Genomic DNA, 24077 nt, shown 5'->3' with positions numbered 1-24077 from the left:
GCCTCAGCCTGGCTGCCCTCAGTGTGTGTCTGTTCAGCCTCAGCCTGGCTGCCCTCAGTGTGTGTCTGTTTAGCCTCAGCCTGGCTGCCCTCCAGCAGGAGCAGATGCAGCCTGGGGGGGTGGGTGGGGGTGGGGGGGGGGTGGAGGAGATGATAGGATAAAGAAGGCGTCATGACTTTGGCAGTTTATCTGCCACCATCATTCACCATGTCTCTCCCATCATCGCTCTGTCCTCCTTCCTATTGCCCTGCTTGGGGTCCGTTTCCTGCTTAGCTGGTATGTATTAATGAGCCTGTGTGTCTTTGTGTCCTTGGCAGTCCTCCACACTGGCAAGCGCTGGTTCATCATCTGCCCCGTGGCTGAGACGCCCCCTCCAGACAGAGAGCACAGCCCCGCCCACGCCTCAACAGCCAAGGGTAGGACACGGACAAATACACACACCCAACCAACAGAAAGTGCTGAATCCTAGTGTCAGTATAGAATTATTTAGCTTAATAGTTGGTGTACTTCAGCTTTTTGGGATGTATGTGTTTATAGAAACGGAGATGCGTGTATTAGGAGTACTTGTGTGTCTTGTGGAATCTGGCGTCGGTTGTATAATTCCTCACTGCTACATTGCAGGCATGTCTTCTCTGACAGAGTTTGGGGGGCTGGGAGGATAAGTGGCAATGTCATAATTGTTGTTGACTGACGTCCACAGAATGTCCAACTACCTCTTATCTATCCGTCTCTGCGTCCCAGAATCAGGAGGTCCTGCCTCATCTTCAGTCAAGTCCAGCTCCAGCTCCAGCACCCCTCCAGTCCCTGCTCCAGTGTCCTCCACCCCCTCTGCACCTGCAGACTCAGCCCAGCCTCAGGAGCCCCAGGTGGGCAAGGCCAGGGTGCAGCACATCCAGCCCTCTATAGCCAAGGCCTCCACTGTTGTCACTGTTGACCGCCACAACTCCCTCTCGGTTGACGAGCCCTGCATCGCCACAGTCTCCATGGTAACTGACCTCCCCTGCTGCCCCATCGTCCCGCCTGTGTCTTTAGATGTGACCCTGGGCCACAAGGGAGCTGGTGGAGCCTCCTCTGTAACCAATCAGGAGGCCAGCCCCACTGGAGAACCACTCCCTCCTCTGGCCTCCCACCAATCAGTAGTCCTCCAGCAGCCCTATGCCACCCCCATCCCGTCTGGCACTGTGACCTCCCAACCCCAGAGTCCAGCCCACCAGGCTGTCCCAGGCTCCTCCCAGCAGCCGGGGGGACCAGGGGGCTCTGGGGGTGGAGGTCCAGGGGAGTCTGACGGAGAGGGCCCCCCCAGAGTTGAGTTTGTGGACCGCACCATCAAGACCCTGGATGAGAAGCTGAGGAACCTGCTGTACCAGGAGTACGCCCCCTCTCAGCCCTCAAGCACAGCATCAGACGCCCAGGGCTCCAGCACAGAAGGGGTGTCTGACAGCCAGACCACCGGGGAGGGAGGACCGGGCCGCAAGGGAGAGCTGCTGGTACGTGTGTGTGTGTTGTGTGTGTGTGTGTGTGTGTGTGTGGAGATCTGATAGATCTGTTAAAATTCTGGTGTATTATTGATTCCTTATCGATTGTTCTAATGTACCACAGTGAACTTAATATAGCATTTACAACTGAGGAGATTGAGTTGTGCTGAACACAAGCCAGCTACTCCATTAGGGGTGCACTGCACCCCTCGCAAGTTCAACTCTATGTCCTGACGGGGGCCAATTTAGCTGTGTGTGAGGCCAAACTTGTTTCGACAGACCAGGGTCAGAGCAGGATCATGACTAGTGAGTTCACACCGTCTGATTCCCACCTAGAATGGACTAACTAGATCCTTCTCCCATTCTGTCTCAGCCTCAGATTCCCGAGCGTGCAGATAGCCTGGGCATGAGTGACTCTGCAGTACCTGGTAATGAACACAGACTAAGTGAATTAAACAAGTGTTTTGACAGCTCCAGCATTCCTGTATTGTATGTGGAGCTGTTTAAAAAAAAAAAAAAATTACAAACCTTCTCTTCTCCTCCTCCAGCCTCTGGCAAGGTTTTGGATAACGACAACTCCAGCTCACATGACTCAAATAGCCGTTTTCAGGTAAGACACTTAGTAACACCGCTCCTTAGCCTTCACACAGCATTCTGAACATACAAACCATATTAACGTGATGCAGCATTTCAGTGCACTGCATCGTGTCATTATGATCTGACAAATCTTTTCCTTTCTTGTTGTTTTCCTTTGTTGTTCTCCCACCCGTCTCCCCAGATCGTCCCCACTCCCCCGGATGTAGTCCGGCGTCTGGAGAAGACCAGGAAGGGCCGGAGCTCCAGCAGCTCACTAGCACCCTCCAGTGGCTCGGGGGGGTCCCACGCCCCCAAAGAGCCGGGGGCCAGGAGGGGTCAGGGCTGTGTGGCCGTCGGCAGGTTCTCAGTGGTGACAGCGGAGGAAGGGCCCGAGGCGGGCCTCAAACCCCACAGTAGCAACCGCTACTCTGCCCCCCCAAACTTCTACCGGGACACCTCCAGTCCCGACTTCACTCCCACCCACATACCTCGGGCACAAACCATCGACACCCCCACGCATTACTCCTTCCGCCTGTACTCGGACTCGGGGGAGGAGGATAGTAGCAGCTTGGCCCCTCCCCCGGCCCATAACCCACCCCCGGCACACGCCCTCTCTGAGCACAGCGGAAGTGACATCATGAAAAGAGCGGTGGCCTTCCTGCGTCGGTCTGGCCGCAGCAACAGCGCGCAGACCTCAGACTCACCGAGCCGGCAGCCTGCGACACTGAACGGCCACGCCCCCTCGCCACCCGGAGGCCACGCCCAGTCATCGTATGTCAGCAGTGACAACGACTCTGAGTTTGAGGATGCAGACATGAGAAAGGAGCTGCAAAGACTCAGAGAAAAGTATGTAGAAACACCCCCACAGCAGTTAGACACATGCACATTGCGTCAAAATAAGGCCATTGAAATACAGCACATTGCCCCCACACTCCATGGCAACGGACGTAGACAACTACAGATCTGTTGCCTGTAAAACCTTGCATTGGTTTAGCTGTGTTAGTAACCTTTTGAAATGATGTCAAGCCATTCTAAATGTCTGAGAGGTGAATGACACACCCTCTGCTTTGTCGTTGTCTTTCCCCGGTCTTCCTCGACAGACACACAAAGGAGATCTCTGAGCTGCAAGCCTTCCAGAGGAACGAGATTGAGCACCTGTATAAGGAGCTGGGTAAAACTCTGCCCCCTAGTGTTGGCCTGCTGCATGCGGCGCCCCCCAGTGGCCGTAGACGCAGGACCAGCAAGCACAAGCTAAAGACTGGCAAGCTGCTCAACCCCATGGTGCAGCAGCTCAAAAAAAAACTCAACACTACCGCTGGTGAGAGGAAAGGTGTGTCAGGGAGGGGTCCGAGTTCTTAAACAAAGAGATGGTGAGAAAGTGAGATTGTGTCTGCTGTGTGAATGATAAAGGTTTGAGGACTTACGGCAAATGAGACGTGGTTGCCAGTCTGAGATCGTGGAACAAGTCAAGGAGTTTGAAGGCTACGTAGGAGTGGGTGACTCGCTCGTACAGAAGCTCATATGGGCCGGCTGACTCATCCTGCTGTACTTTCTGTCTACCACAGGTGAGAGTGCAGCCAGCTCGTCTGGTTCTCCAGCCAAAAGCTCTGTTCAGTCTGACGCCTCAAGCCGCTCCAGTGGCAGCAGCAGGTCCAGCACCTCAGCTCCCAGCCCAGCCCCAGAGCCGGTCCAGACCCAGCAGCCATGCTCCCTCAAGGGCTCGCTCTCTTCAGACAACATCTACGCTGCTCTCCACGGCGACGGCATGACTACCACTACAGGTCCCGGCCAAGGTACACACACACTCGCACAACCTCTCCAACGCGCGGTCCAACAAACTCGCGTTATACGCATACTGTACATCAATTTATGAATACCAGGATTGCAAAACAACTCTTGAAAGACATTTGAAAAGAAAATGTATTGGCTCAATAGTTCTATAATTTACACACGGCACACATTATTCATTATAAGTATTGACACATTTCCTCTCATAATGCCTGTCTTAACACAAGCATTGGCCTAATGTCATCCCAACACAATGGATGGCAGGGAAGTTTTCTGCTCCATCTGTTGGAAACCCCTCCATAGTTGATGTGAGAAGAGGGTAAAGCTGGGCTCTCCTCAGTGCTTAATGATAACCTGTCCTGTAGTGAACATCAGGAGTCTTCCCCCGGAGTCTGTGTGTCTCTGGCCCTCTGTCCGTCCTGTGCTGGTGCTGTTGGTGGTGGGGGGTTCGAATCCCAGTCTCGGTGGACTCTTACACAAGTGTCTCTCTCTTGTTTCTTCTCTTCTTCCCTCTTATATTGATTTTGACAGGATGGACGGTTTACCACCAATCGTCAGAGAGAGTCACCTATAAATCTAGTAGCAAACCACGCACTAGATTCCTCAGTGGACCCGTGTCTCTGTCCATCTGTTTGTATTTGTTCTCTTCTACTTTTCCTCCACTCATCTCATACCTCTTCCCTCTTTATTTCACCTCTTCTATGTTCCTCGAAACCAGACCTGTTTTCTATATATTTTCATGAAGTGGACCGTCTTCCTCACCCCCCCTCACTCGGCCCCCCCGTCCTTCCCCTGGACACAAGCCTATGTTGTCTGTCTTTTCCCCCCTCGCCCCTAGCCTTTAAAGCATCTGTATTTGTGGTTGAATTTGCACTTCATACAAACGCTTTGTGCACTGCAGCTTCTGGCTTTAACAAGCAGACTCCAAAAACATACTGTATGCTAAAGGCTAAAGCTTGTCCACTCCGAACATGGACAGGCCATGGTATATCTGGACCCAGAGTGCGTGCGTGTGCTTGTGCCAAAGCTTTTGTATCATACTGTTTGCGTTGTGTGTGTGTGTGTATTTGAGTTTACTCAACTCTATAACATCTGGCTCAGCCAGGTATACACCATATAGCGACCAGCCCCCTTGCTCCCCAGTCCCAACTAAACCGTGTCCCAGAAAAACCTGCTGGGCCAGAGTACATAAGGAGCTCTCTCTCTCTCTGTGTCCATCCTGTTTGGGCGGAGTGGACGTGCATGGTGCAAGCGCAAGGCAGGGCAGTGATGGAGACTTTCTCCTGGACAAAAAAAGGGCTGTATAATCAATATTTCTACTTCCTCCTCTCCTGTCGACCTGCATGTGTTTATGAGTGCTGACTCTGGTGTGCTCCGTCTTCTATCTCTGTGCTCTTTTAGCTTTGATTTTGTTTCTTTTTTGTTTTACATACTGACAAACTGTTTTACAGAATTTGAGAGTTCCAGCAGTCTGGAAATGTGAGTGTCACTTAATGGCCAGGCTGGAAAATCAGGTGTATGTTGGCTGTGTCTTCTGAGCCTCAAATAGAGTACAGCTTTTGTTTGAGTTGGTCCAATTTAAGCCCCACCAAAGTGCTAGCTTTGTTCGCATAGGTTTTCTGTTCAACTCATTCCAGTATGCAATACAATATCTCAAGGCAATTTCTTTCAAGCCAGACAACTGGAGAAATGAAAAGAGGAACAGGATAGTGTCATCTGGACGACAGGATGTGAGGGTCTCTGTCCAACTCTGAACCAGCCTTCTCCAACCCCATGTAACCAGATCCAAGAGCTTATTACTGTTGTCGGCCCCTCAATTTCCTTTTCTTTTCCTCACGTTTTGGAATGATTGCACAAGTTTGTGTGCCTAATCGCCCCCACCCTACCCTGTCTCATTAATGTTCACTGATTGAAACAGCCCTTCTCCTCCTCTTTCCTCCTCTCTCCTTAACTGATTTGATAGCTGTGTGTGGCTTTGAAGCAGCTTGCCCACAGCCATGTCGTGTGCCGTGTGTCCCAGCCTAACTGTTTCTGTCTTGTGCTGTTCTGCCTCTTTATAGGGTCCACTCTGAAACGACTATGTCTAGGCAAAGAGCACAGTAGTAGTAACTATCTAATTAACTTTCTACCTTATCTGTCTTCAACCTTTTTTTCTTCAGTTGGCATGGGTATTTTATTTATTTGTATTTTTTTCCATGTATTTTTTTACTCACGATTTTGGAACTGAAACAATCATGGCGTGTGTTGTTGAAATGTCAGGCCCTTGTTTCACAACGAGAGTATCAAGTCACCTCATTTATTTGGTTTTATAGTGCATGGCAATGTTTGGCCAATGTGTCTTTGAATGCTGAACAATGTCTTGTGGTTGTATTTTTAAGTAACAATGGTTTCTGTTGAATGGCGATTGGCTTCAACAATTATGTGTTGGGGTTAAACAATACTGGAATCCTTTGGCTGTTATGTTTAGAACCTGCACATTTTCTCTTGGTTAAGTCTGCATTTTGGATGGGATTCAACTTGGAGGCTTTTTCTTTACTTTGAACAAGTTTTCTCATGCCAACCAGATGCCTTGAGGTCCTCTCAAAGATTGATAGTCCTGAATGCCATAGTAAAGGACTTGTATGATTTATATTACTGAAACAAGTCACTTTGGGCTTGAGTTTGCAGGCTAGTAATGGTTCTGAGCTAACTGTAGACCTTACAGCAGCCAATGGATTCACTGGGAAGGGTTTGAAGTGGGCAGAGATTAAAAATCTCTCTGTCTTCCAGGGTCCTCTCACAGTGCCAGTGCAGCTCAAACAGCCTCCAATCCACCTCAGCCATTATCAGCTGCAGGGGCTGGCCCACCACAGTCCCCCCAACCAATCCCTGGACTCGTTCAGGTTCAGACCAACAACAGCAACAACAAGAAAGGCATGTTCACAGATGACCTGCACAAGCTTGTAGATGACTGGACAAAGGAGACACTTGCAGCAGCCAACCAACCTCGGCCCTCTCTGAACCAGATCAAGCAACAGCGACATAAGCAAGACCTAGGGGGCAGAGCCATGCCCCTAGGAAGAACCTTTCAGGAGGTACCTGGCATGAAGAGGCCCACACATAAATTCACATTGTACTGAATCACAACTGTGTGAAAACATTCACTGTTTCCAATGATAAACTTCTGATCTTTGTCACACCAGGTGAGAAGCCACATTGCACCCAACAAGTTCCAGTTGCCCCTGTCCTGTCCGTTGACGGCTGCTTTAAGCCCCGTCATGCCTGCTGCCACCCTGGGTGCCCACCAGTCTGCCATGCTCCAGCCTGGGTACCTGGTGCCAGCTGGCTCATATGGAGGTGTAGTGACTGGGGCCCTGTACCCACAGCAGTGGTCTGGTATGCCCAGTCCTGTGGGCTTGCTTGGAACTGCAGGAGTGCTACCACCCTATCCTACCATGGACAATGCAGGGGTGCAGGCCTACCCCATGACCTTGCATAGCCCTGACAGCACCTTCCCCAACACCAGAACTACCTAAATCGTAAATCAGTACAAGCAGGATAGTCCTGCTCTGAGTCTATGGTTGGGGTACCAGACGAACACTTGTACATAGCCTGTGAGCTTGTAAATATCTTGTGAGAATGTTGATATCCTTTACATACAGACCCTGTAGTTTCTTGTATGTACTGTAAGTCTATTTCGTGTGTGGATGTAGTATAAATGTTCCGTGTGTGTCTGAGTACCTTATACTTTTGGCTCTGGTTTTGACAGTCATACTTGATATAATATCACCATGATGTCACCATATCCATCATTATCAGAAAGCTGTCATTGTGTTAAAATTTGATTCACTGTAGATTTGTTAACCTTTAACTCCAAAATACATCAGATTCCAAACCCACTGATTTGAGACAACAGGGCAGTATGTCAGGTGAAGTGCTCTGAAGGAATGTAGTGCCTTGAACATTGCTTTTTCTGTGAAACTAAGCATGTCCACATCAGAGTTGTTTAATTCAGTGGTTTGAGTTCTGCTTTGTTTTTAATGCATTGCTGACACATTCCCTCCCCCCCATTGGTTTACATATGAATGCCCTTGTAGCACTGCACTATTAACACAGTATATGCTCTTATTTAAGTAATAAATCATGCTATTTGAATCCATGTTTACTCTCCACCCATGTGACAGAACGCCATAGAGGAGAGAAGTACATTTGCCTTGTGGGAACCGTGTGTGCGGTTGAAAAGACAACAACCGAAAACAGCAGAACTCATGAAGTTGTATCCAGGTTCATTTGTTTAGTTGGACAGAGTCTCATTTGGACATGATTTGATAAGACAAGACAAGTGAGCAATGCTAGGGGTTGGCTTTCAGTGGGAAAGCAGTAGTGCCCAGAGTAATATACAGTGTGCTAAAACATGTATATACATGACTGGTAGTTCAGGTCAGAATGGTGGTCGAAGTCAGAATGTAGCAATGTAGAAGTAGGTAGATTTGCTGAGTGAGACTGAAAGTGCAATTTCACTCCCCAAAAAGCTTTCGTAATGGCCTTGCCACAAGCCTTACCCAAGAAACCTGTGATAGGAGCTATAATAGCTTTTGTTTGCATTTAGTTTGACTTCATTTTCAGATTAACACTTTACTACTGCAAAACATGATCCTTTTTGCTCATCGCTGCTCTTATTAATCACATTGGTGGTTTTGCTTTGTGTGCAATATGTTGAGTTTCTGAAGTATTTTTGTTTTCTAATGAAGCTTGGTTTTGATGCTGCTAGTGGGCCAGAAGTGGTTGCCCTTAAGGCATCCTACTTTGGCCAAACTGATTAAACTACAAACATGGTACCCTAACACAACAATTCCTTCCCCCCCACCCAATTTTTTCCCCCCAGTAGGCCGCTCAAGTCAGTGATATTGCCTTGTTGAATTTAAGGAATTATGTATAATTGACCAGGTTGCTGCTGATTAAGGCCTTGCATTTTAAACTATTTTTGCTGTTTGAGTGTTTGATTTACTTGTTCAGTATGAAACACACATTCAGATAGTTACTTGATTGAGGAGATTTGCACAACAAGACATGTTCTCCGCCAATTCTAACCTGTGAAAATGTGTTTACCAACACTTTGTACATAGTCAGCTTGCTGCCCTGACCATTGATTATGAGCATGGCAAACTGTTCAGATTTGGACATGCGCAGAGATCATGATAACAGCCAGTCTGAAATTTCCCATTCCACTAAAACACTATCAGAAGGTTGCAGCACCCCAATTTTGCCAAGCTGTGAATTGTACAGTTTTTCTGTAATATTTGTAAAATGTGTTTGTTTTGACTGTAGGGGGATTTTGCTTCAATGTTTATTAATCCATCAATTCGGTTTGAATTGGACTTTTATAGGGCATTATGCAGAGTCCTCTGCTTTGGTGAAATACTTCTAGTAGTAAGAGATTTCTGTTCTCTGTTACTCGTCGTATCTGGCATTCACTGCTCCAACTCCCTGTCTGTTCACACTTGGTGAGCAGATGAGGGAAGATCTCAAGTATATTCATATTGATGCTATGTTCATGGATGGAGACATGCAATGCATAGTGCAGACAACAGAGAACAGTTTTTGGCCACATTTCTATCCAGACATTGCCTCTTTTGAATATGCTCTGATAGTTAGTCAAACATTAAAAGTGTGTGGGACTAGCTTCTGCCTGCTGTGTATGTCCCAGTTCATTACCAGACCCAACCCAGTCAGCTGCATTCTAATCGGAAAGACTGTACATGTTTAAAGAAATAAATAAACATTATTTTGTGCTTAACTTTGTGCTTAACTGTGTCTCAATGTATTACTGTAGCTAGCATTTTTGTCTGTTGATTTCATAATGCTCTGCAGTTTCATCCAAAGATAATTCATGTACACTTTATTGGTGCCGACTGAGGACCACATAGATCTAAGATGAGCGCCCCCTAAATTGATTGTGTTATTGCAATGTTTATAATACGTTGGTGCGATGCTAGGTTAGCTGTAGCATCATTTCTTCCAGCTGCCATTCGAAGTAGCCAAATGTCTGTTCCCGGTTAGCGTTAACTATCCGCTATACTCGGTTTGTTACAACGCCTTCGGAGTTTCTTGAGTTGAAGGTAAGACTGTCTTTTTATTTACTCGTTGGCAAGACTATGATATTAAAATAACCGTACTAGTTACACTACACAGCTGCAAAAACACCAGGGATGGAACGCTCTGCTGCAACTCGTGAGCTAACTAGCTATCAACGTAAGCCAACAGGCAACAACATGCACCTAATTATTCGGCAAATTTGTTAGTGGTGCATGCTTTAATTCAAGTTATGTTTTCTATAAGTAGGGGCTGCTATTCAGTGACAAGTACATTCAAACATAATTGCGAGATAGAACTGCTCCATACCATGAAAAGACAGCAAGATGTATACTACGTCTGGTCGGTAGTAAGCTAGCAATGCAATAGGCAGATACTGTAAAGTAGAGCAGAAGAATAATATCGGACTGCATGGCACCTGCCGTTTTGCTAACAATAATTATTCTATTTGTAAGTCCAGAAGTGAACACTAGAGTTAATTAACTCTAGTGTCTTTCAATATGTTCAACAAGCTACGTTCGAATGCGGTTCTATACGGTGGTATGTCGCAGGGGAAGGTATGCATTCTTGTGAACAAATTACAAAAAATGACGGTTCGCTGCTATCCGGAGTGATTGTAGCCTACTGGTGTAGGTCCCTTGCTAAGTCACTTCTCACGGTCTTCAACGAATAAACGTGTGTCTCTTCTCACGCAGGTAGGATTTAAGACAAGTGTTGACTGAACTAAAATCACCAACCTTATCTCTGGGTCCAATCTGGAAGTGGGCTGCTTTAATTGTACAAATGGATAATGGAGATTGGGGCCATAGGGTAAGTCATGGAAGTGTTTAACCACAAAATGAATGCACATTAATACAATTTGACTTCATTTATTCTTTGCTTGTCTTCCTCATTTTCTTTTTGTTGAACTTGTAGATGACTAAACCTGTAACACTGAATGTGGGAGGCCACTTGTACACCACCTCCCTATCTACCCTGCAGCGCTACCCAGACTCGATGCTGGGAGCCATGTTCCGTGGCGATTTCCCTACAACACGTGATACTCAAGGAAACTACTTTATTGACCGTGATGGTACTCTCTTTCGGTATGTGCTGAACTTCCTGCGGACGTCAGAGCTTACTCTACCAGCAGATTTTACAGAGACAGACCTCCTGAGAAAAGAGGCTGATTTTTACCAGATTGAGCCTCTAATCCACTGTCTTAATGACCCCAAGCCACTCTATCCTTTGGACATCTTTGAGCAAGTGGTGGAATTGTCCAGCACTAGGAAGTTGTCCAAGTACTCAAATCCAGTGGCTGTCATTATTACACAGCTTACTATTACCACCAAGGTCCATGCCCTCCTTGAAGGCATCTCTAACAACTTCACAAAATGGAACAAACATATGATGGACACCAGAGACTGCCAGGTATCCTTTACTTTTGGACCATGTGACTATCATCAAGAGGTATCCCTAAGAGTTCACCTCATGGACTACATTATGAAGCAAGGCTTCACCATTCGGAACACTCGTGTGCATCACATGAGTGAGCGTGCCAATGAAAACACAGTGGAGCATCACTGGACTTTTTGCAGGCCAGCTCTCAAGATAGAAGACTAACTACAAATTAGTAAATTATATAAAGTTTTATAAAGAGGTCAAGCCATTCAGTAGTAGAGTAGAAAAGTTACTATACTGCCATGATAATTTAATTAAGAAATACATTGAAAATACATAAGAAATAAATATCATAATTGAGTAATAAAAGAAAGTATACCATCTCTGCATTGAATTATGTCAGCCATGTAGACTACAAAGAACCGTTTATAAAAATTTAAAAAAGTACCAATTGTAAGATGGTGTATGTAGACTATATATGCATGGTGTACATTCAAAACATAAGCTGTTTTGCATGTATATGAGTAATCTATATATTTCCTGCAGTATTATGTTCATAATTAATTTTGATTGTCACTAGCATCGGGGGTTGATGTTTTTTCGTGTCTCGTAAACCTATCCTGACAACCTGTTGTGGCATGCATCTCTTTGATTATACCACATAATTGCTTTTTACTGTAGGTCATAGCACTAGGTCCAGTCCTGTCTGTGCTCCATGGAGCTGAATGACAAATTGTCCTCAATGATAATGTTATGTCCTCAATTATTTGCACCTGCCCATTCTCTTCCATTTGGCAAAAGGTTTTCAGAGACACAAACATGATAAGAGTCAAATTTGTGCTATAGTTTCTCTGATCTCTATACTCTGATATAAGGCATTCTCCTCTTCTCTGGAACAAACATCCTGCTTCAATTAAGGAGGCTGACACCATTACAACATTCAAAGCATTTTGCTTAGTGAGCTTTATGAAAAAAATTGAAATTATAAATAAAGCGAAGCTGACCTTGTTTGTTTGTTGTGTTTTCTAGTTGAAGAGGATAGGGCAGTCTTATTTAGAGTTTCTCTTCTCTGGAAAATACTTCACATTACACAAAACGTGTTTTAGTCAGTTAAACTGCTGCACTAGTTCACACTTGACCAGTGGGGACCTCACCCTTACTGTTATTGTAACTGTTATTTTGTATTCTTTAATCCTGTTTTCTTTTTTCTGTCCCCCTTCCACACCTCCTCAGTGGTGTGGGGGGTTGAGCTCTCAACATCTGCCTGTTGCCAAGTGGACATCATTCTCCTATGATGGATAACAGAGAGTTCCTGGTCCCTTCCTGTCCATCTACCTGGCTGTCCTGTGATGCTGTGCTCCCTACCCTGTGGCTACCACTGGCTAAACTGACATGTGCCAAGTCAGAACTCTGGATGTCTGTATTTCAACCTCCATTTGCACATTTTTACTTTCTACTCTTGATGCATGACTTTGTTTAGCCTTTGGTGTGCACTCTTCTGTCACCAACTGTCTCTGGAAGAGGGGGATCCCTCACCACAATGCTCCACCCAAGGTTTCTCCCACAGTTTTACTGTGTTTTTCCTTGGCTTCCTTGAGGGTTTAGGTTGGTGAGAGGCAGTTATTTGGGCATATGTGAAGCATAGGTGGAAATCCCGGGGGAGACGGGGGACACAACCCCCCCCCCCATCCTGGGAAAAATATGATTTGTCCCCCCCAATGAATCCTTATAAACATAAGGACATTTCAATAATGTTAATAAAATACGTTTAACATATTACAATGTAGGCTGTGTGTTACAGCAGTAATTTTGGTGTCCCCCTCAGGAATTGCTCTTGAGAAAATGTTATATAATTGTCCCCCCCAAAATTGATAGTAGATTTTCGCCACTGACGTGAAGCCCTATGTGACATGTAAAAAGGGCTATACAAATCAAATTTGATTTGACTCAGGTACGATGTGACTGGCTTCACACTCCAGCAGTAGGTGGCGGTGTATCCACTTTACAGTTAGTAGCAATCCGCCTAACAAAACCATAGAAGAAAGAGACAAAGGCTAGTTTGCAATGTTAACATTGGAGCGAGCTAGTTGTTTTTTTTCGATGCGATGACATGATGTTAATAACTGATCTGGACAATTTACCTAAACACCATATACCAATACAGTAAGTGTGGCGTGAATGTTGGTCAAAGTAAGCGCTAGCTGCCTAACTAGCTAACCAACTCTGTGTAGCTAGTGCTAGTAGTCGCCATTGAAGTGGTTGTATGAATAACAAAAGTAGTGATTCCAATACTTGGATATTCGACTGCTAGAAAAGCTTACAAGGGAAACACATTAAAAATGCATTAGACTCTTGGTAAGAGTGAGGTCTTAAAGTCAAAGGACGCTATGTAGCTCACAAACCTTGCTAGCTAATTTATGAAAGCAAGCTAAGTGTAGACCTCAGCCTGTCTCTTCTCTAGCTAGCTATGCTAGTCTGGTTAGATACGCGTTACGGTAGTAGGACATTTAAATTAGCGTATTGTAGCTAGGTAGTTTAATATTATCAAAAGTATAAGAAAAACGCATGTCTCCGCCTTCATCGGCGACATAGTGCCATCTGGCCAGGTCAAATAAGTCATTTATATTTCGTACAGTCATGCTTTGTTGTGCTGTAGGGCAAGCTAGGAATGAGGTTGTTAATAGAATTTGAAAGAATATTTGAGATATTTTATGAACGTGGTCACATGCGTATTCAACCACAAGTGCGCGAAAACAAGCAAGCGTTACAACTTTTTAAAATCTTTTTTTTCTTTCTGGGCTCCCAGTTGTGTCACCGCGTACAATTAGGCCGTAACGCAGGGGCCTAGCGTTAGTTCTTTTCCGGGCCTGGCCATACATGGCCTTCTCTCCCTCCCTGCTTATTCAGACTATCCCCAACTGTCTCTATATAAATGATATATGGTTAATAAAATATAACACCCCCCCCCCCTCCCCCAACATAAAAATAATAACACATATATATTTTTTATTTTATAACAAGCATGTTATAATAAACCTTGACCTTCAACTTGAGGCTATTATTATTAGATGTTTGAACACTTCACATATGTGACCTTACTAGTTCCATGTACTACTATACTGGAACAATACATTCATATTTCACGTGCAATGGCACTATTTTTGGTAATTGGAACAGAGTACAATTAGAACTTTGTTTACCAGATAATTTCTACCGAAATCTTGGCTAGCTTTTTACTTAGCTTTTTATTTCCTTACAGGTGAACAACAAGAATGTGTGACCCGTGAGTGGTAATGCCATGAGTTGTGATTCAGAAAAAGTTGTCCAGTCCCGGTCACAAATTACCTCATCTGGACAGTCTACTCTTCTACAGGCGCTGAGGGTGTTCAGTCCCATGTCTGTGGATCTCCCCCAAAATGAGAAGGAACTGGTCACTTTCATTGAGCAACTCAGAGGTGAGGGTAGCAAGCCTACCATTCTTAAAAGCAAGGACGTATATGGATACAAATCTTGCACTTCAATAATTAGGCCTATGGTAAAGTTGCATAAAACAGTAGACACTGTAGGCCCAAAGGTCCAGGAGCTTTGCAAAAAGAGGGGTAAACAAACAGTGGACAAGACTGAAATAAATTATGCCTCATTAAGTCCTGCAGCCAAAGTTGTCCTGAAAAATCAACCCAAGATTCTCCTGACAAATATGTCACAGGAGACCCTAAAACAGACTGTTTCAAAACCACATGCATTTGTAGCTGGACCAAGCAATATGTCCACTTGCTTGAAACTTACCAACATAAGTGGGCCGTCTACAGGCCACACAGCAAGACTGCAGTTTCACACAGGTGTATGGACGGGAGGCGTTACTATGTCGAACTCCCATCTTCCTCTATCAGCACAGCCATCCGATGGTTCCATAAGTTCAAAGAAAGCAGTATCTCTACGAAGAGGATATTCTGTAGTGTGTTCTCGCAGTTTGGACACAGCTTATAGAGTGCCTCTGCCTCATGTGCATCAGAATGGATGGGTTTTGAGGGAAAGCAATGGAATGCCTTGTTGGAGGGACCAGAAAAGGAAGTGGGTTGAGGAGGCAGAAGAGAAACTGTCTGTGAAGAAGTCCAGCCCTGTCTGGCTGGTTAAAACACAGGAAGACCTTAAAGTGAAACAAAATAATTTAAGATTTAAAGTCATAAAGATTGATGACTCAATAACTGATGATGAGGTTAGGAGAAAAGCCCAGAAGATACTGAAAGTCAACCTGTCTCCTGTCATAAAAATTCAACCACTTATTGCCTATCCTGTGTGAACAGCTGTTTTTACAGTCAAGTATACGTAACTTAGTTAAATTCATGTTTAACTACCCAGTGTCCTCTTAAAACCTGTTTAATTAATTTAATATTTGTCATTTGTAACATGCTGTGCTTGATCTGGGGTTTGTGTCTCAAACAAATAGCCATAAGTACAACATATTTTTATGTATACTGTGAAATACAATGTTTAGGAGGAAACTTCAAAATATAAATAAAAAATGGTCTTTCATGTACTGTATGTAAAAGCTTCCAAGATAGACTTGGATTGTTTGTTTCTTGGATTTATTTTTATTGTAGGTGTCAAGATATTTCTCTTTAGCAAATGCAATTCTAAAAAATGTATAACCGGTTATGAAGACTTTGGGTATGAAAGCTCTTCTCCTCACACTTGTGTAATAAAGCTTTTTTACCATATCTTTGTCAAGCATGTTTTGGTACCATAATTCCATACTTAAAACGTGCTAGTCTTTAATTTGCATTTCATAGTTTTAGTCTTCCTAACTGAATGGAAGTCCTAACTTGTGACGTCAACATTAATACCTGGTGGAGATGTAAAGGGCTGTGCCCTATGTAAACGACATACAATTTATATTTCAAAAATAGGATCTGGTATCATTCGGTCCAGAGTTCAGCGCCTGCTAATGACGTCCGTCACAATGCACTTTTGGAGCCAGGCACACTTTCTTTCGTGCAATTAATCAGGAATTGCATGCAATGTTTGAGTCACTTTTCACAAGTTCAAAAGGTAGGAACAATTTTTGTAAGTTAATGTTTGAAAAATAGATTGCCAGACTAATCTGAAAGGTTATTAGATCTAGAACCGAACATGCTACATTAGGTGTGTTCGACTTCATTCAGCACCGGCGGCGCTGACAACATATTTTTCTTGTTAAGGGTTAGGGTTAGCTACTTATGTTTAAGTTTTTATATTAGACGTTCTCTGGTCCGAGCCAATAAAACCATTTCAGGATATTACGTTGATGTTTTTCAATGGTATACATAGTTTTATACGCCGTGGTCTCTCCGTGATGTTGCCGGCCCGCCGGCATTCCACAGAGGACAGTGTGTATAATAATCTTAACATTCATACGAATTATATTGGAATGTTATGAACCTAAAGTATGTCAGATATAGAAAATAACATAATTCTATACTTTTTGGTTTTCAATTTGTTCATTGTGCTTTAGTCGATGTGAACAATTGCTCCACCCGCACATTGACGTCTAAAACGAGAGAACCTTCTTATGTCACGTACTGCAAACGGATGCTACTGTAGCAGTTAGATTGTAAACCAAAGGACAAGCCAAATCCACATTGCATTTGAGACCATTAATTATCAACTTTATTATTTGTTTTAATGTTATGTACTATTGAGTGTGTTAATCGGTCGAGTTCGACATGTTTCAGAAAAGCCGAAATGTAAAATATTTAATGAGTCTTGTCCCAGGCAAACGTCGCTTCGGGATGTACAGATTCTTGCCGTTCTTTTTTTGTGTTGGAGGTGGGATGGAATGGATCATGATTAACGTCAGGATTGGGAAGGAAACCTTCTGTAAGTAACATACCGCTGCACAATACTGTATGCAACCTGTGGTGTAACCTTATCAGACACCGAGTAAAATTACAGCACCCTTGAATATGTCAAAGCAACCAGGAAAAGTATTGCACACCTGAAATGTGGCTTTAAACTTTAAAACTGTTCAATGCATGGCATTTCCATACTGGTAACACACCTTTGCTATACCTGTCCATGTATTGTAGTTTGTGTACTAGCCCATCCTCAAATGGAGCCCACCACTGCTCTCCTGATTGTGTCCATCCACTTTATATGACCTTGGATTTTATAACATACTTGTCTTCATTTGATTTTTCAGATGACGTTTACAGAAGAAAACAATCAGAGAGACAATATGAGGCAAAGATCAAGCACGATTGATAGTTCTTGCTATATTATGAGCCAAGTGATTTATCGTTGGCAAACGAGACCCTGCACTCCTTAAAATCGTCTTGATGCAAGTAACTGGATTGCTTAGGCTGACTTTGAGAAATCATTGTGAGACTGAGAGAAGTGTGGTACGGAAACCAAATCCCAAAGGTTAATGTCTTGTTGATCAATCACTCAACTGTGTGGATCCTAAATTGTGACGCAACACCCAGTGTAAAGGTGCCTAAAACACTGCTTCAGAGTTTGTCATTTGTCTACATGCTGTATGTAACTGGGAATGCATCATAGCGAGCCATTGTGACAGTGGATTTTTGGAGCTGTGGTTTGAAAAAAAGGCTACTGTAAACCTATAAAGAAATGTTGCATTTTGAAATGTTTTACACCCAATGTACTTATTACTTTCCAATTAATAATAAATTATAGGACTTAATGCAATACTCACATGCCTTGATAAATGAAACAAAAACGAAAATGGTGTTTAACAGGAAAATATATTGTCAAGTTCAACATACAATAAAACAGCAATATGCATAATACAGTCCAGTCTCAAGATAAATTGATAGATTATTATTCAACTGATCAACCTGCAGTCATGAAAGAACAAAGTGTTTTCTGAAGTAAGCTTAATAAAAGGTGATTGTTTAAATCATTCAAATGAATCATGACGTTCCTCTACAGTGAATTGCCTCCTCTGAAACTTTAAATTGGAGCAGGCTATATGGTCATGTCAGTGGTAATTTCCGATTGGCAGAGCCCTAAGACAAACAAAGCTCTTTGGATGCTTAGCCAGCAACAGTGGATTGCCGTCAAGTCGCACCTCTTCCATGTTGGCTCTGATGTAATGGGTGTCATTCGTTTTGCAGAAAGTCTCATCTGATATGGTAGCAATGTTGTTTCTCTGCAGAAAAGACCAAGAAGAAAATAGAAAGTTCATAAAAATATTTATAAATAAAATATTATCTGTGGTCCTCTGCAGAACAGTTGGTGTAATAAGAACAAATTTGTCATGCTACCAAAATATGTTATCATTGTAATGGATTCAAAAGGATTGTCAACACACATATAGGTGCACGATGCGAAGACTCTCTGGTAATGGTGGGATTGCCTCCAGGTCATTGTTCCCAAGGTACAGATACGACAGTTTGTCAAGTTTCTGTAACAGTTTCACAGATGGAAAGATCCCCAGGTTATTTAAGGTACACAATGGTGGCATTGAAACATCACACACACGGCAAGTCATCCATCACCCAGCCTGTTAAAAGTTATTGTATTCAGAGTTTAATTCCAGAAGTTGGGACTTATTTTGGGCTCACCTTAAAAGCAGTTGATTTTACACCCTTGTTTTTAAGACGGTTGAAATTGGCATTGAATGAAATGAGTTTGGCAGGTAACATGGGTAGCTTGGCCAGTCTATTCTCTGCAAGAGTGAGCTCCTCCAGAAGAGTAAGTTTTGCAAATGCCCCATCTTCTATCTCAGAGATGAGGTTTCCAGTAAGATCAATTCTTCTCAGAGTAGCTGTAAAATGTTCAAATGACAATAAGTAATATCATCCTAAATTCAGTTGAGTAATGCATACGTTTTGAAGTCATATTGTACTGGAAATTCAAAAGAACACACAAAGACTATTCTATTCTGTATAACACGGAATTTCATTTACCAACGTCGGCAAAGTCTTTATTGGTTATTTTGGTGATTTTGTTGTAGCGAGCATAGAGATAGGCAGTTTCCTTGGGCAGTGCTGGAACTGCAGTCATCTCAGGGGAGACCTCCTCACAGTATACAGATCCAGTCAGACAAACACACAGGAGGCATGTGGGCAACTCTGAAAACAACATGTTCTTCTATGAATGCATCCCAAAACAATACATCACAATACTTTTCTCCTATACTGTGTGTGATGATGCGGATGATGATACACATATTTATTAATTACCACTGTCATCTGTTGAAGCTCTTGCTATTGGACTTGTGTCTGAATCTCCCAGAGTATCATAGTCCGATATGGTCACAACCTCATTCTATTGATTTGTAGAAAAAGAAACATTCTAAATCACCAACTGGGTCATCATTTTACATAAAAAGCAATCCCCACAAACCTACATAAGCGGTGTTGTTGTATTTAAAGAGAGTGTTGTGTTTCAATAAAGAGAGATTCTTAACTTTAATCACAAGCATGTTTTACCTTAGGTTTCTTAACTTCAAAAAATCTGTTATTTGCAGCTGAAGTGAGCGTCCATGGCAGCAAAATTATGAATAGAAACAAAGTCCTGTGGTCCATTATGTTTCTGACTGGGACGGGAGAGGTGCAGCACTGTCCGGTGGGCTGGGATTTTAAAAGCTTGTGCGTAGGAGAATCATTTTCCATACAGTTTTTATTAGAGACTGTCAGTGGCCTATTGAATAAGACTTAGAAACTAAAGTTAACCCAATGCTTGCTCTCACTGTAGTCAGATCATTTGGAAGTCTATCAGTATTCTAAGTACTCTGAGTACAGAGTATATTTTATAGAGCATCTCAATGCCTCCCAGTACTTTTCTATTTTGAACATGCTAAAACAGAATTAGATGAAAGAAGAGAGAGAGAAAGAAATATCAAACTTTGATAGAAGAATATATCACTAGTCTTAGAACATAATCTCCATATGAAAGCAAAATAATTGTAAATCAAAGTTCAAATTAAGTAAAAAGAAGACATTTTACCCTATTTTAAGAACACACCTTGTGTGTGTTTCAGGAATAGATGGAAAATGTTCCATGGAAAATGTGGCTTTTGGAACATTTATCTGACAAGTAGGACAGTGAAGTGAATGTGAACCTTAAGGCATGGAGCAGTGGGATATGATTACTGGAATTTTGGACCAAATTCTTTTTCATGAAGTGAACTATTGCCAAAAACAGCATTTAACAAGGGAAAGCTTTCTTCTAACCAAGTCCTCCCTTTTAGGAATCATAACACCTCCTAACTCCTCATCTATTTACTTCGAATGGATGTTATTGAAAATGATTGCTATTTTGTCAACACAAAATCTCTTTTACTATATAATCTATAGTATTTTATGAAGTTTGTTGTGATGGTTTATCTACTGACCTACAGTACTGTGCAAATGCCCTAGGCATTAACACAAAATGCATCAAAAGCAAAAATGCTTTAATAATGAAATGACTAGGAATAAACTACAATTTTTTTTGTCAACTGTATACTTTTATACTGTTGCAGAAATCTTGGGTGCTTTTTGCACAGTACTGTTTTTCCAGACTCACATAATAAGAGTGGATTACAAGTTTACCATGTGGTCGAAGCACACTATAGCACATCCCACAACAGAGTAGAGAGTGCATGTATTACTTGAGATACTAGATAAGATAGTAAAAGGAAAACACATGGAATTTGCCTTTCAAATGTTATGTAAGGAACAAATTACATTTCCATAAAGTATTTCCCAGAAAGGTTCTGCTCTAAACCTTGCCATGTATTTCAGTCTAAGGATATTTGATTGCTTGGAGAGGATGTCTTGTTTCGCTGGACTTTAGAGGGCTATTTGTATCTGACACCTATTATTTTTACAGTTACACAATTCCTGTTGGAAAAAACTATCAATGGAAAAACTAATACGTGAGATATTTTTACCTTTTGAGTCCATATCCTGATCACACAATACATGTGTATGTGAATCAAAACAATAAATCATCCTTCCAAAAAGTTATTTTTTATTCTCTAAGCATTTTTGTATTGTTATGTGGTCAGTTATTTTGTACAATGACAATTTTCCTTTTTGGAATTCTTATGTCCCTCCCATTCAGACATTTCTAGCAGCTTGATGCTGTCACTGTTATTCTCAGGGTTTTATCTGAAGCTTTGAAATTGTTGCATTTTTCATCCTGAGATTGTATTAGTTATAATTGACAAACTTATTGTGTGCACTGACTGATATGAACTAGGTCGAGACCAGACTTGATATTTTGCCTTGCCAATCTTCAGATTTACAGTGGAACTACTGAGAAGTTTTAATGCAATCCACAAATTTGTACTCAGTGTGTTTGTCAGTATCTGCTCTTGGTTCTTAGTGACCATAGAAGTATGATGTTTGACAAATTATTCTTTATTCATATTAATTCAAAATACAACACCATAATAACCTTTTAAATGCTTGTGTCATCCATTCTGTGACCTCTAGCACACCTTGAGTATTATATACAGTTATTTAATTACATATGTTACAATCTTCAATAAAATTCACTTCATCAATCCCAAAGACAATTCAAGCACTGCAGCACAATAAGTTATTTAAAGTAGTGGCCACAGTTCAAATAGCTTTGTATTACCACGTTTATTTTAGTTCCACAAATCGAATGGCTGAAAATATATTTTAATGCACTGATGCAGTAAATCAAATTGACAGCTTGTTTACTACCTGTGTAGTCGAAAACCCCAATGCTTTACTTTGTGTAGAGGAAAAACCCAAGGCTTCATTGTTAAAACAGAGTGTTCTGTGTATGCCTTATCATTGACCAATTCCTCACCTAGCATACACTTACCAACCATAGCTCTGTGAGTGTGTTCCAATGTGTCCATGGTTACTTACTGGAGGTTGACTCCCACTCAAGACCTTGTATATGGACACAGCACAAATGGATTAAGCCAGACATATAGCAGGCATTGCATTAAAAAAGAACCAAGAGAAAGGCTCAGAGAAATCAAGTCTTTACAGTTACCAAAGGAATCTACAATCCTGATACCTTTGGTCAAATACAAAAAGAGACACAGGTGGAAAGAGCTGCAAGTTTACACCATCAAAATAAACTTAGTTGGCACATTCACCTTTTCTCCTGGAAACAATGCTACATTCGATGAGTTCAGTGCAACAGTGTATCTTCGACCTCTAGTGGTGGTTTGGGTGAAAAGCACTCTCCAACATACAGTACACAGCAATTATCAAGACACTGAAAGCTCAGGAAAAATGGCACATTCTGTCGAGCAATATTTTGTTGTTTAACAGTCTGTGTGTGTGTGTGTATCATGTATGTTTGTTTGTACATGTGTGGTGGTGTATGTGTGACAGGAACCACACCATGAAGGCCTGCTGCCTCTGCTGATCATCTTCCGCTTCTTCAGTATCATCCCCAACATTCAGGTATACGCACTGGACCACAAACTAATACACCTTACATGTCTGGCTCAATAGTGTATGGCTATGATTCATCTAAAAAGTTACTTGTTTGGCCCCTGATTCTACTGTCCTAACCACCAGCTGATGGCTCTGGTGGCCAGCACCCTAATGAACCTGGTGAAGGACTTCCAAGCCTTTGCTGGGATTCTGGTTTTCACTGGAGGAGTGTGTCTACTCTGATTGTGAATTCACTGAAATTTGATGTGAAATTTGAAGTGTTTACAATAAATAAGAAGGTGTAGAAATATTCTTAGTCAAAACAAAAGTGTGGTTGCAGTACTCTGTCCACTTCACACTCTCTTCCTCCTCTTTTTCCATTTCCACCAGCTGCCTCTCGTGCTTGGCCACCTGTGTTCAAAAGTTAAAAACAGGATCTGCCACCTCCTCCACCACCTGGCCATCTCTCTCTTTCTCCCCAACCTTCTCTGCCACTTCCTCCTCCTCTACTCTCCCTCCTTTTTTGCCTCTTTCACCACTGCCACAGGCTCCACAGACGCCCTAGCCTCCCGGGGCTTGTTGGCAAAGGACTGAAGACAGTCTCTGAACAGGTGGGAGAACTCACCACACAGGTTGCGAGCCCTCCCATTAGGGCACTCTGCGAAGATGTGCCCAGTCTCCCACAGACAACTTCCTGGCATGCAATCACAAGGTTCCTGTGCTTCATGCACTTCTTGCACAATACAGGATGTCCCTGTTAATGCACAAAGTCCCTGTTTTCCCTCAACACAATGATTGAGGGCAACTGATTATTTTTTCTCTTCAGACGAAATGTTCAAGTCTGTTTACTTGTGTCCTTCATGTCCATGCCAATGTTTACAAATCCTAATGCAGACAACTGCGTTATGAGATAGTATGCATTATCAATGTATAATATCAACGTATGCCCAGTTATCAGTATGGCGCATACAATACATTTGTGTTGATTTATATTTCTTACTCATGTAATACAAGGCAGGAAATCCTTGTTTTATTGTCTTTAGACAGGTGCTGTTATACCCAAGTAAACCATGGGAGTGCCAACACCAGTTTTTTTTTTTTTTTACATTTAAGACATTTAGTACATTCGACAAACATTGTCACTGACTGTCTACACGTAAAGCCATATGAGAAACCTTTAGTTGCACCGTTGATACAAATTCAAAGGATTCAGTTTATTTCAGGAATCATACTATCAACATTTTATGCATTAATGCCATGTTTGTAGGTCAGAGTACTGTGCTGTCCGTCCGAAAATCCCGACTTTACGCCGCGTTAAGACGTCAAGTTGTTTAGATGTGCACTCCACAATAGCATCTCATCTGACTGGAAAACAATGAGAAAACAATGTTTTCTCCGAATTCAGATGTTTTCTCGCAATTGTATTACGTAT

At 42.6% G+C, this 24077-nt stretch overlaps 5 protein-coding genes across 14 annotated transcripts in view; 4 read left to right on the top strand and 1 right to left on the bottom strand.

Moving 5' to 3' along the window:
* The window catches only part of LOC146252029 (serine/threonine-protein kinase WNK2), a 35497-nt gene extending 25882 nt beyond the window's left edge, over positions 1-9615 (top strand). For 6 of the 8 annotated variants that reach the window (XM_084679250.1, XM_084679248.1, XM_084679244.1 and 3 more), the window contains 9 exons: positions 318-416; positions 742-1487; positions 1849-1903; positions 2024-2085; positions 2254-2897; positions 3152-3381; positions 3617-3844; positions 6609-6913; positions 7022-9615. In XM_084679250.1, the coding sequence (XP_084535376.1) occupies positions 318-416; positions 742-1487; positions 1849-1903; positions 2024-2085; positions 2254-2897; positions 3152-3381; positions 3617-3844; positions 6609-6913; positions 7022-7354 (2702 nt within the window). In that variant the 3' untranslated portion in view covers positions 7355-9615. Of the gene's footprint in view, positions 1-317; positions 417-741; positions 1488-1848; positions 1904-2023; positions 2086-2253; positions 2898-3151; positions 3382-3616; positions 3845-4370; positions 4470-6608; positions 6914-7021 lie in introns of all 8 variants that reach the window. The other 2 variants (XM_084679251.1, XM_084679246.1) reach the window with 2 other exon arrangements.
* Positions 9616-9789: 174 nt separating this feature from the next.
* On the top strand, positions 9790-12299 carry kctd6b (potassium channel tetramerization domain containing 6b). Of its 3 annotated transcripts, none has more exons than XM_084679253.1 (3): positions 9790-9937; positions 10607-10721; positions 10827-12299. In XM_084679253.1, exons 2-3 carry the CDS (start codon positions 10695-10697, stop codon positions 11511-11513), a joined length of 714 nt encoding a protein of 237 aa, XP_084535379.1. In that variant the 5' UTR covers positions 9790-9937; positions 10607-10694; the 3' UTR covers positions 11514-12299. The 3 variants fall into 3 exon arrangements, with proteins under 3 accessions (XP_084535379.1, XP_084535381.1, XP_084535380.1); XM_084679255.1 differs by having other exon boundaries at positions 9796-9937; positions 10611-10721; XM_084679254.1 differs by lacking the exon at positions 9790-9937 and adding an exon at positions 9958-10468.
* Positions 12300-13316: 1017 nt separating this feature from the next.
* LOC146252027 (uncharacterized) lies at positions 13317-15740 on the top strand. Its single transcript, XM_084680488.1, has 2 exons — positions 13317-13454; positions 14551-15740. The coding sequence occupies exon 2, from the start codon at positions 14590-14592 to the stop codon at positions 15589-15591; it is 1002 nt and encodes a 333-aa protein (XP_084536614.1). The 5' UTR covers positions 13317-13454; positions 14551-14589; the 3' UTR covers positions 15592-15740.
* Positions 15741-16840: 1100 nt separating this feature from the next.
* On the top strand, positions 16841-18189 carry uqcc5 (ubiquinol-cytochrome c reductase complex assembly factor 5). Its single transcript, XM_084680013.1, has 2 exons — positions 16841-17147; positions 17470-18189. The coding sequence occupies exons 1-2, from the start codon at positions 16994-16996 to the stop codon at positions 17529-17531; spliced, it is 216 nt and encodes a 71-aa protein (XP_084536139.1). The 5' UTR covers positions 16841-16993; the 3' UTR covers positions 17532-18189.
* Positions 18013-19871, bottom strand: ognb (osteoglycin, paralog b). Its single transcript, XM_084680011.1, has 6 exons — positions 19724-19871; positions 19475-19559; positions 19199-19363; positions 18854-19056; positions 18601-18693; positions 18013-18438 (listed from the first exon to the last, which is right to left on the bottom strand). The coding sequence occupies exons 1-6, from the start codon at positions 19817-19819 to the stop codon at positions 18268-18270; spliced, it is 813 nt and encodes a 270-aa protein (XP_084536137.1). The 5' UTR covers positions 19820-19871; the 3' UTR covers positions 18013-18267.
* Positions 19872-24077: the final 4206 nt, after the last annotated feature.

This window comes from Hypomesus nipponensis, chromosome 18, assembly GCF_054491055.1.
Source record: "Hypomesus nipponensis isolate SF chromosome 18, ASM5449105v1, whole genome shotgun sequence".
Taxonomy (NCBI): Eukaryota; Metazoa; Chordata; class Actinopteri; order Osmeriformes; family Osmeridae; genus Hypomesus; species Hypomesus nipponensis.
This window is presented reverse-complemented; position numbering and strand designations above follow the sequence as displayed.

Excerpts from the sequence above, each read along its gene's own strand:
- kctd6b (XM_084679253.1), top strand. The coding sequence starts at position 10,695 with ATGGATAATGGAGATTGGGGCCATAGG. Across the intron at positions 10,722-10,826 it reads ATGGAGATTGGGGCCATAGG|ATGACTAAACCTGTAACACT; the intron begins GTAAGTCATGGA and ends TTGAACTTGTAG.
- LOC146252027 (XM_084680488.1), top strand. The coding sequence starts at position 14,590 with ATGAGTTGTGATTCAGAAAAAGTTGTCCAGTCCCGGTCACAAATTACC.
- uqcc5 (XM_084680013.1), top strand. The coding sequence starts at position 16,994 with ATGTTTCAGAAAAGCCGAAATGTAAAATATTTAATGAGTCTTGTCCCA. Across the intron at positions 17,148-17,469 it reads GATTGGGAAGGAAACCTTCT|ATGACGTTTACAGAAGAAAA; the intron begins GTAAGTAACATA and ends TTGATTTTTCAG.
- ognb (XM_084680011.1), bottom strand. The coding sequence starts at position 19,819 with ATGGACCACAGGACTTTGTTTCTATTCATAATTTTGCTGCCATGGACG. Across the intron at positions 19,560-19,723 it reads TTGAAGTTAAGAAACCTAAG|AATGAGGTTGTGACCATATC; the intron begins GTAAAACATGCT and ends ACAAATCAATAG. Across the intron at positions 18,694-18,853 it reads TAAAATCAACTGCTTTTAAG|AAACTTGACAAACTGTCGTA; the intron begins GTGAGCCCAAAA and ends AAACTGTTACAG.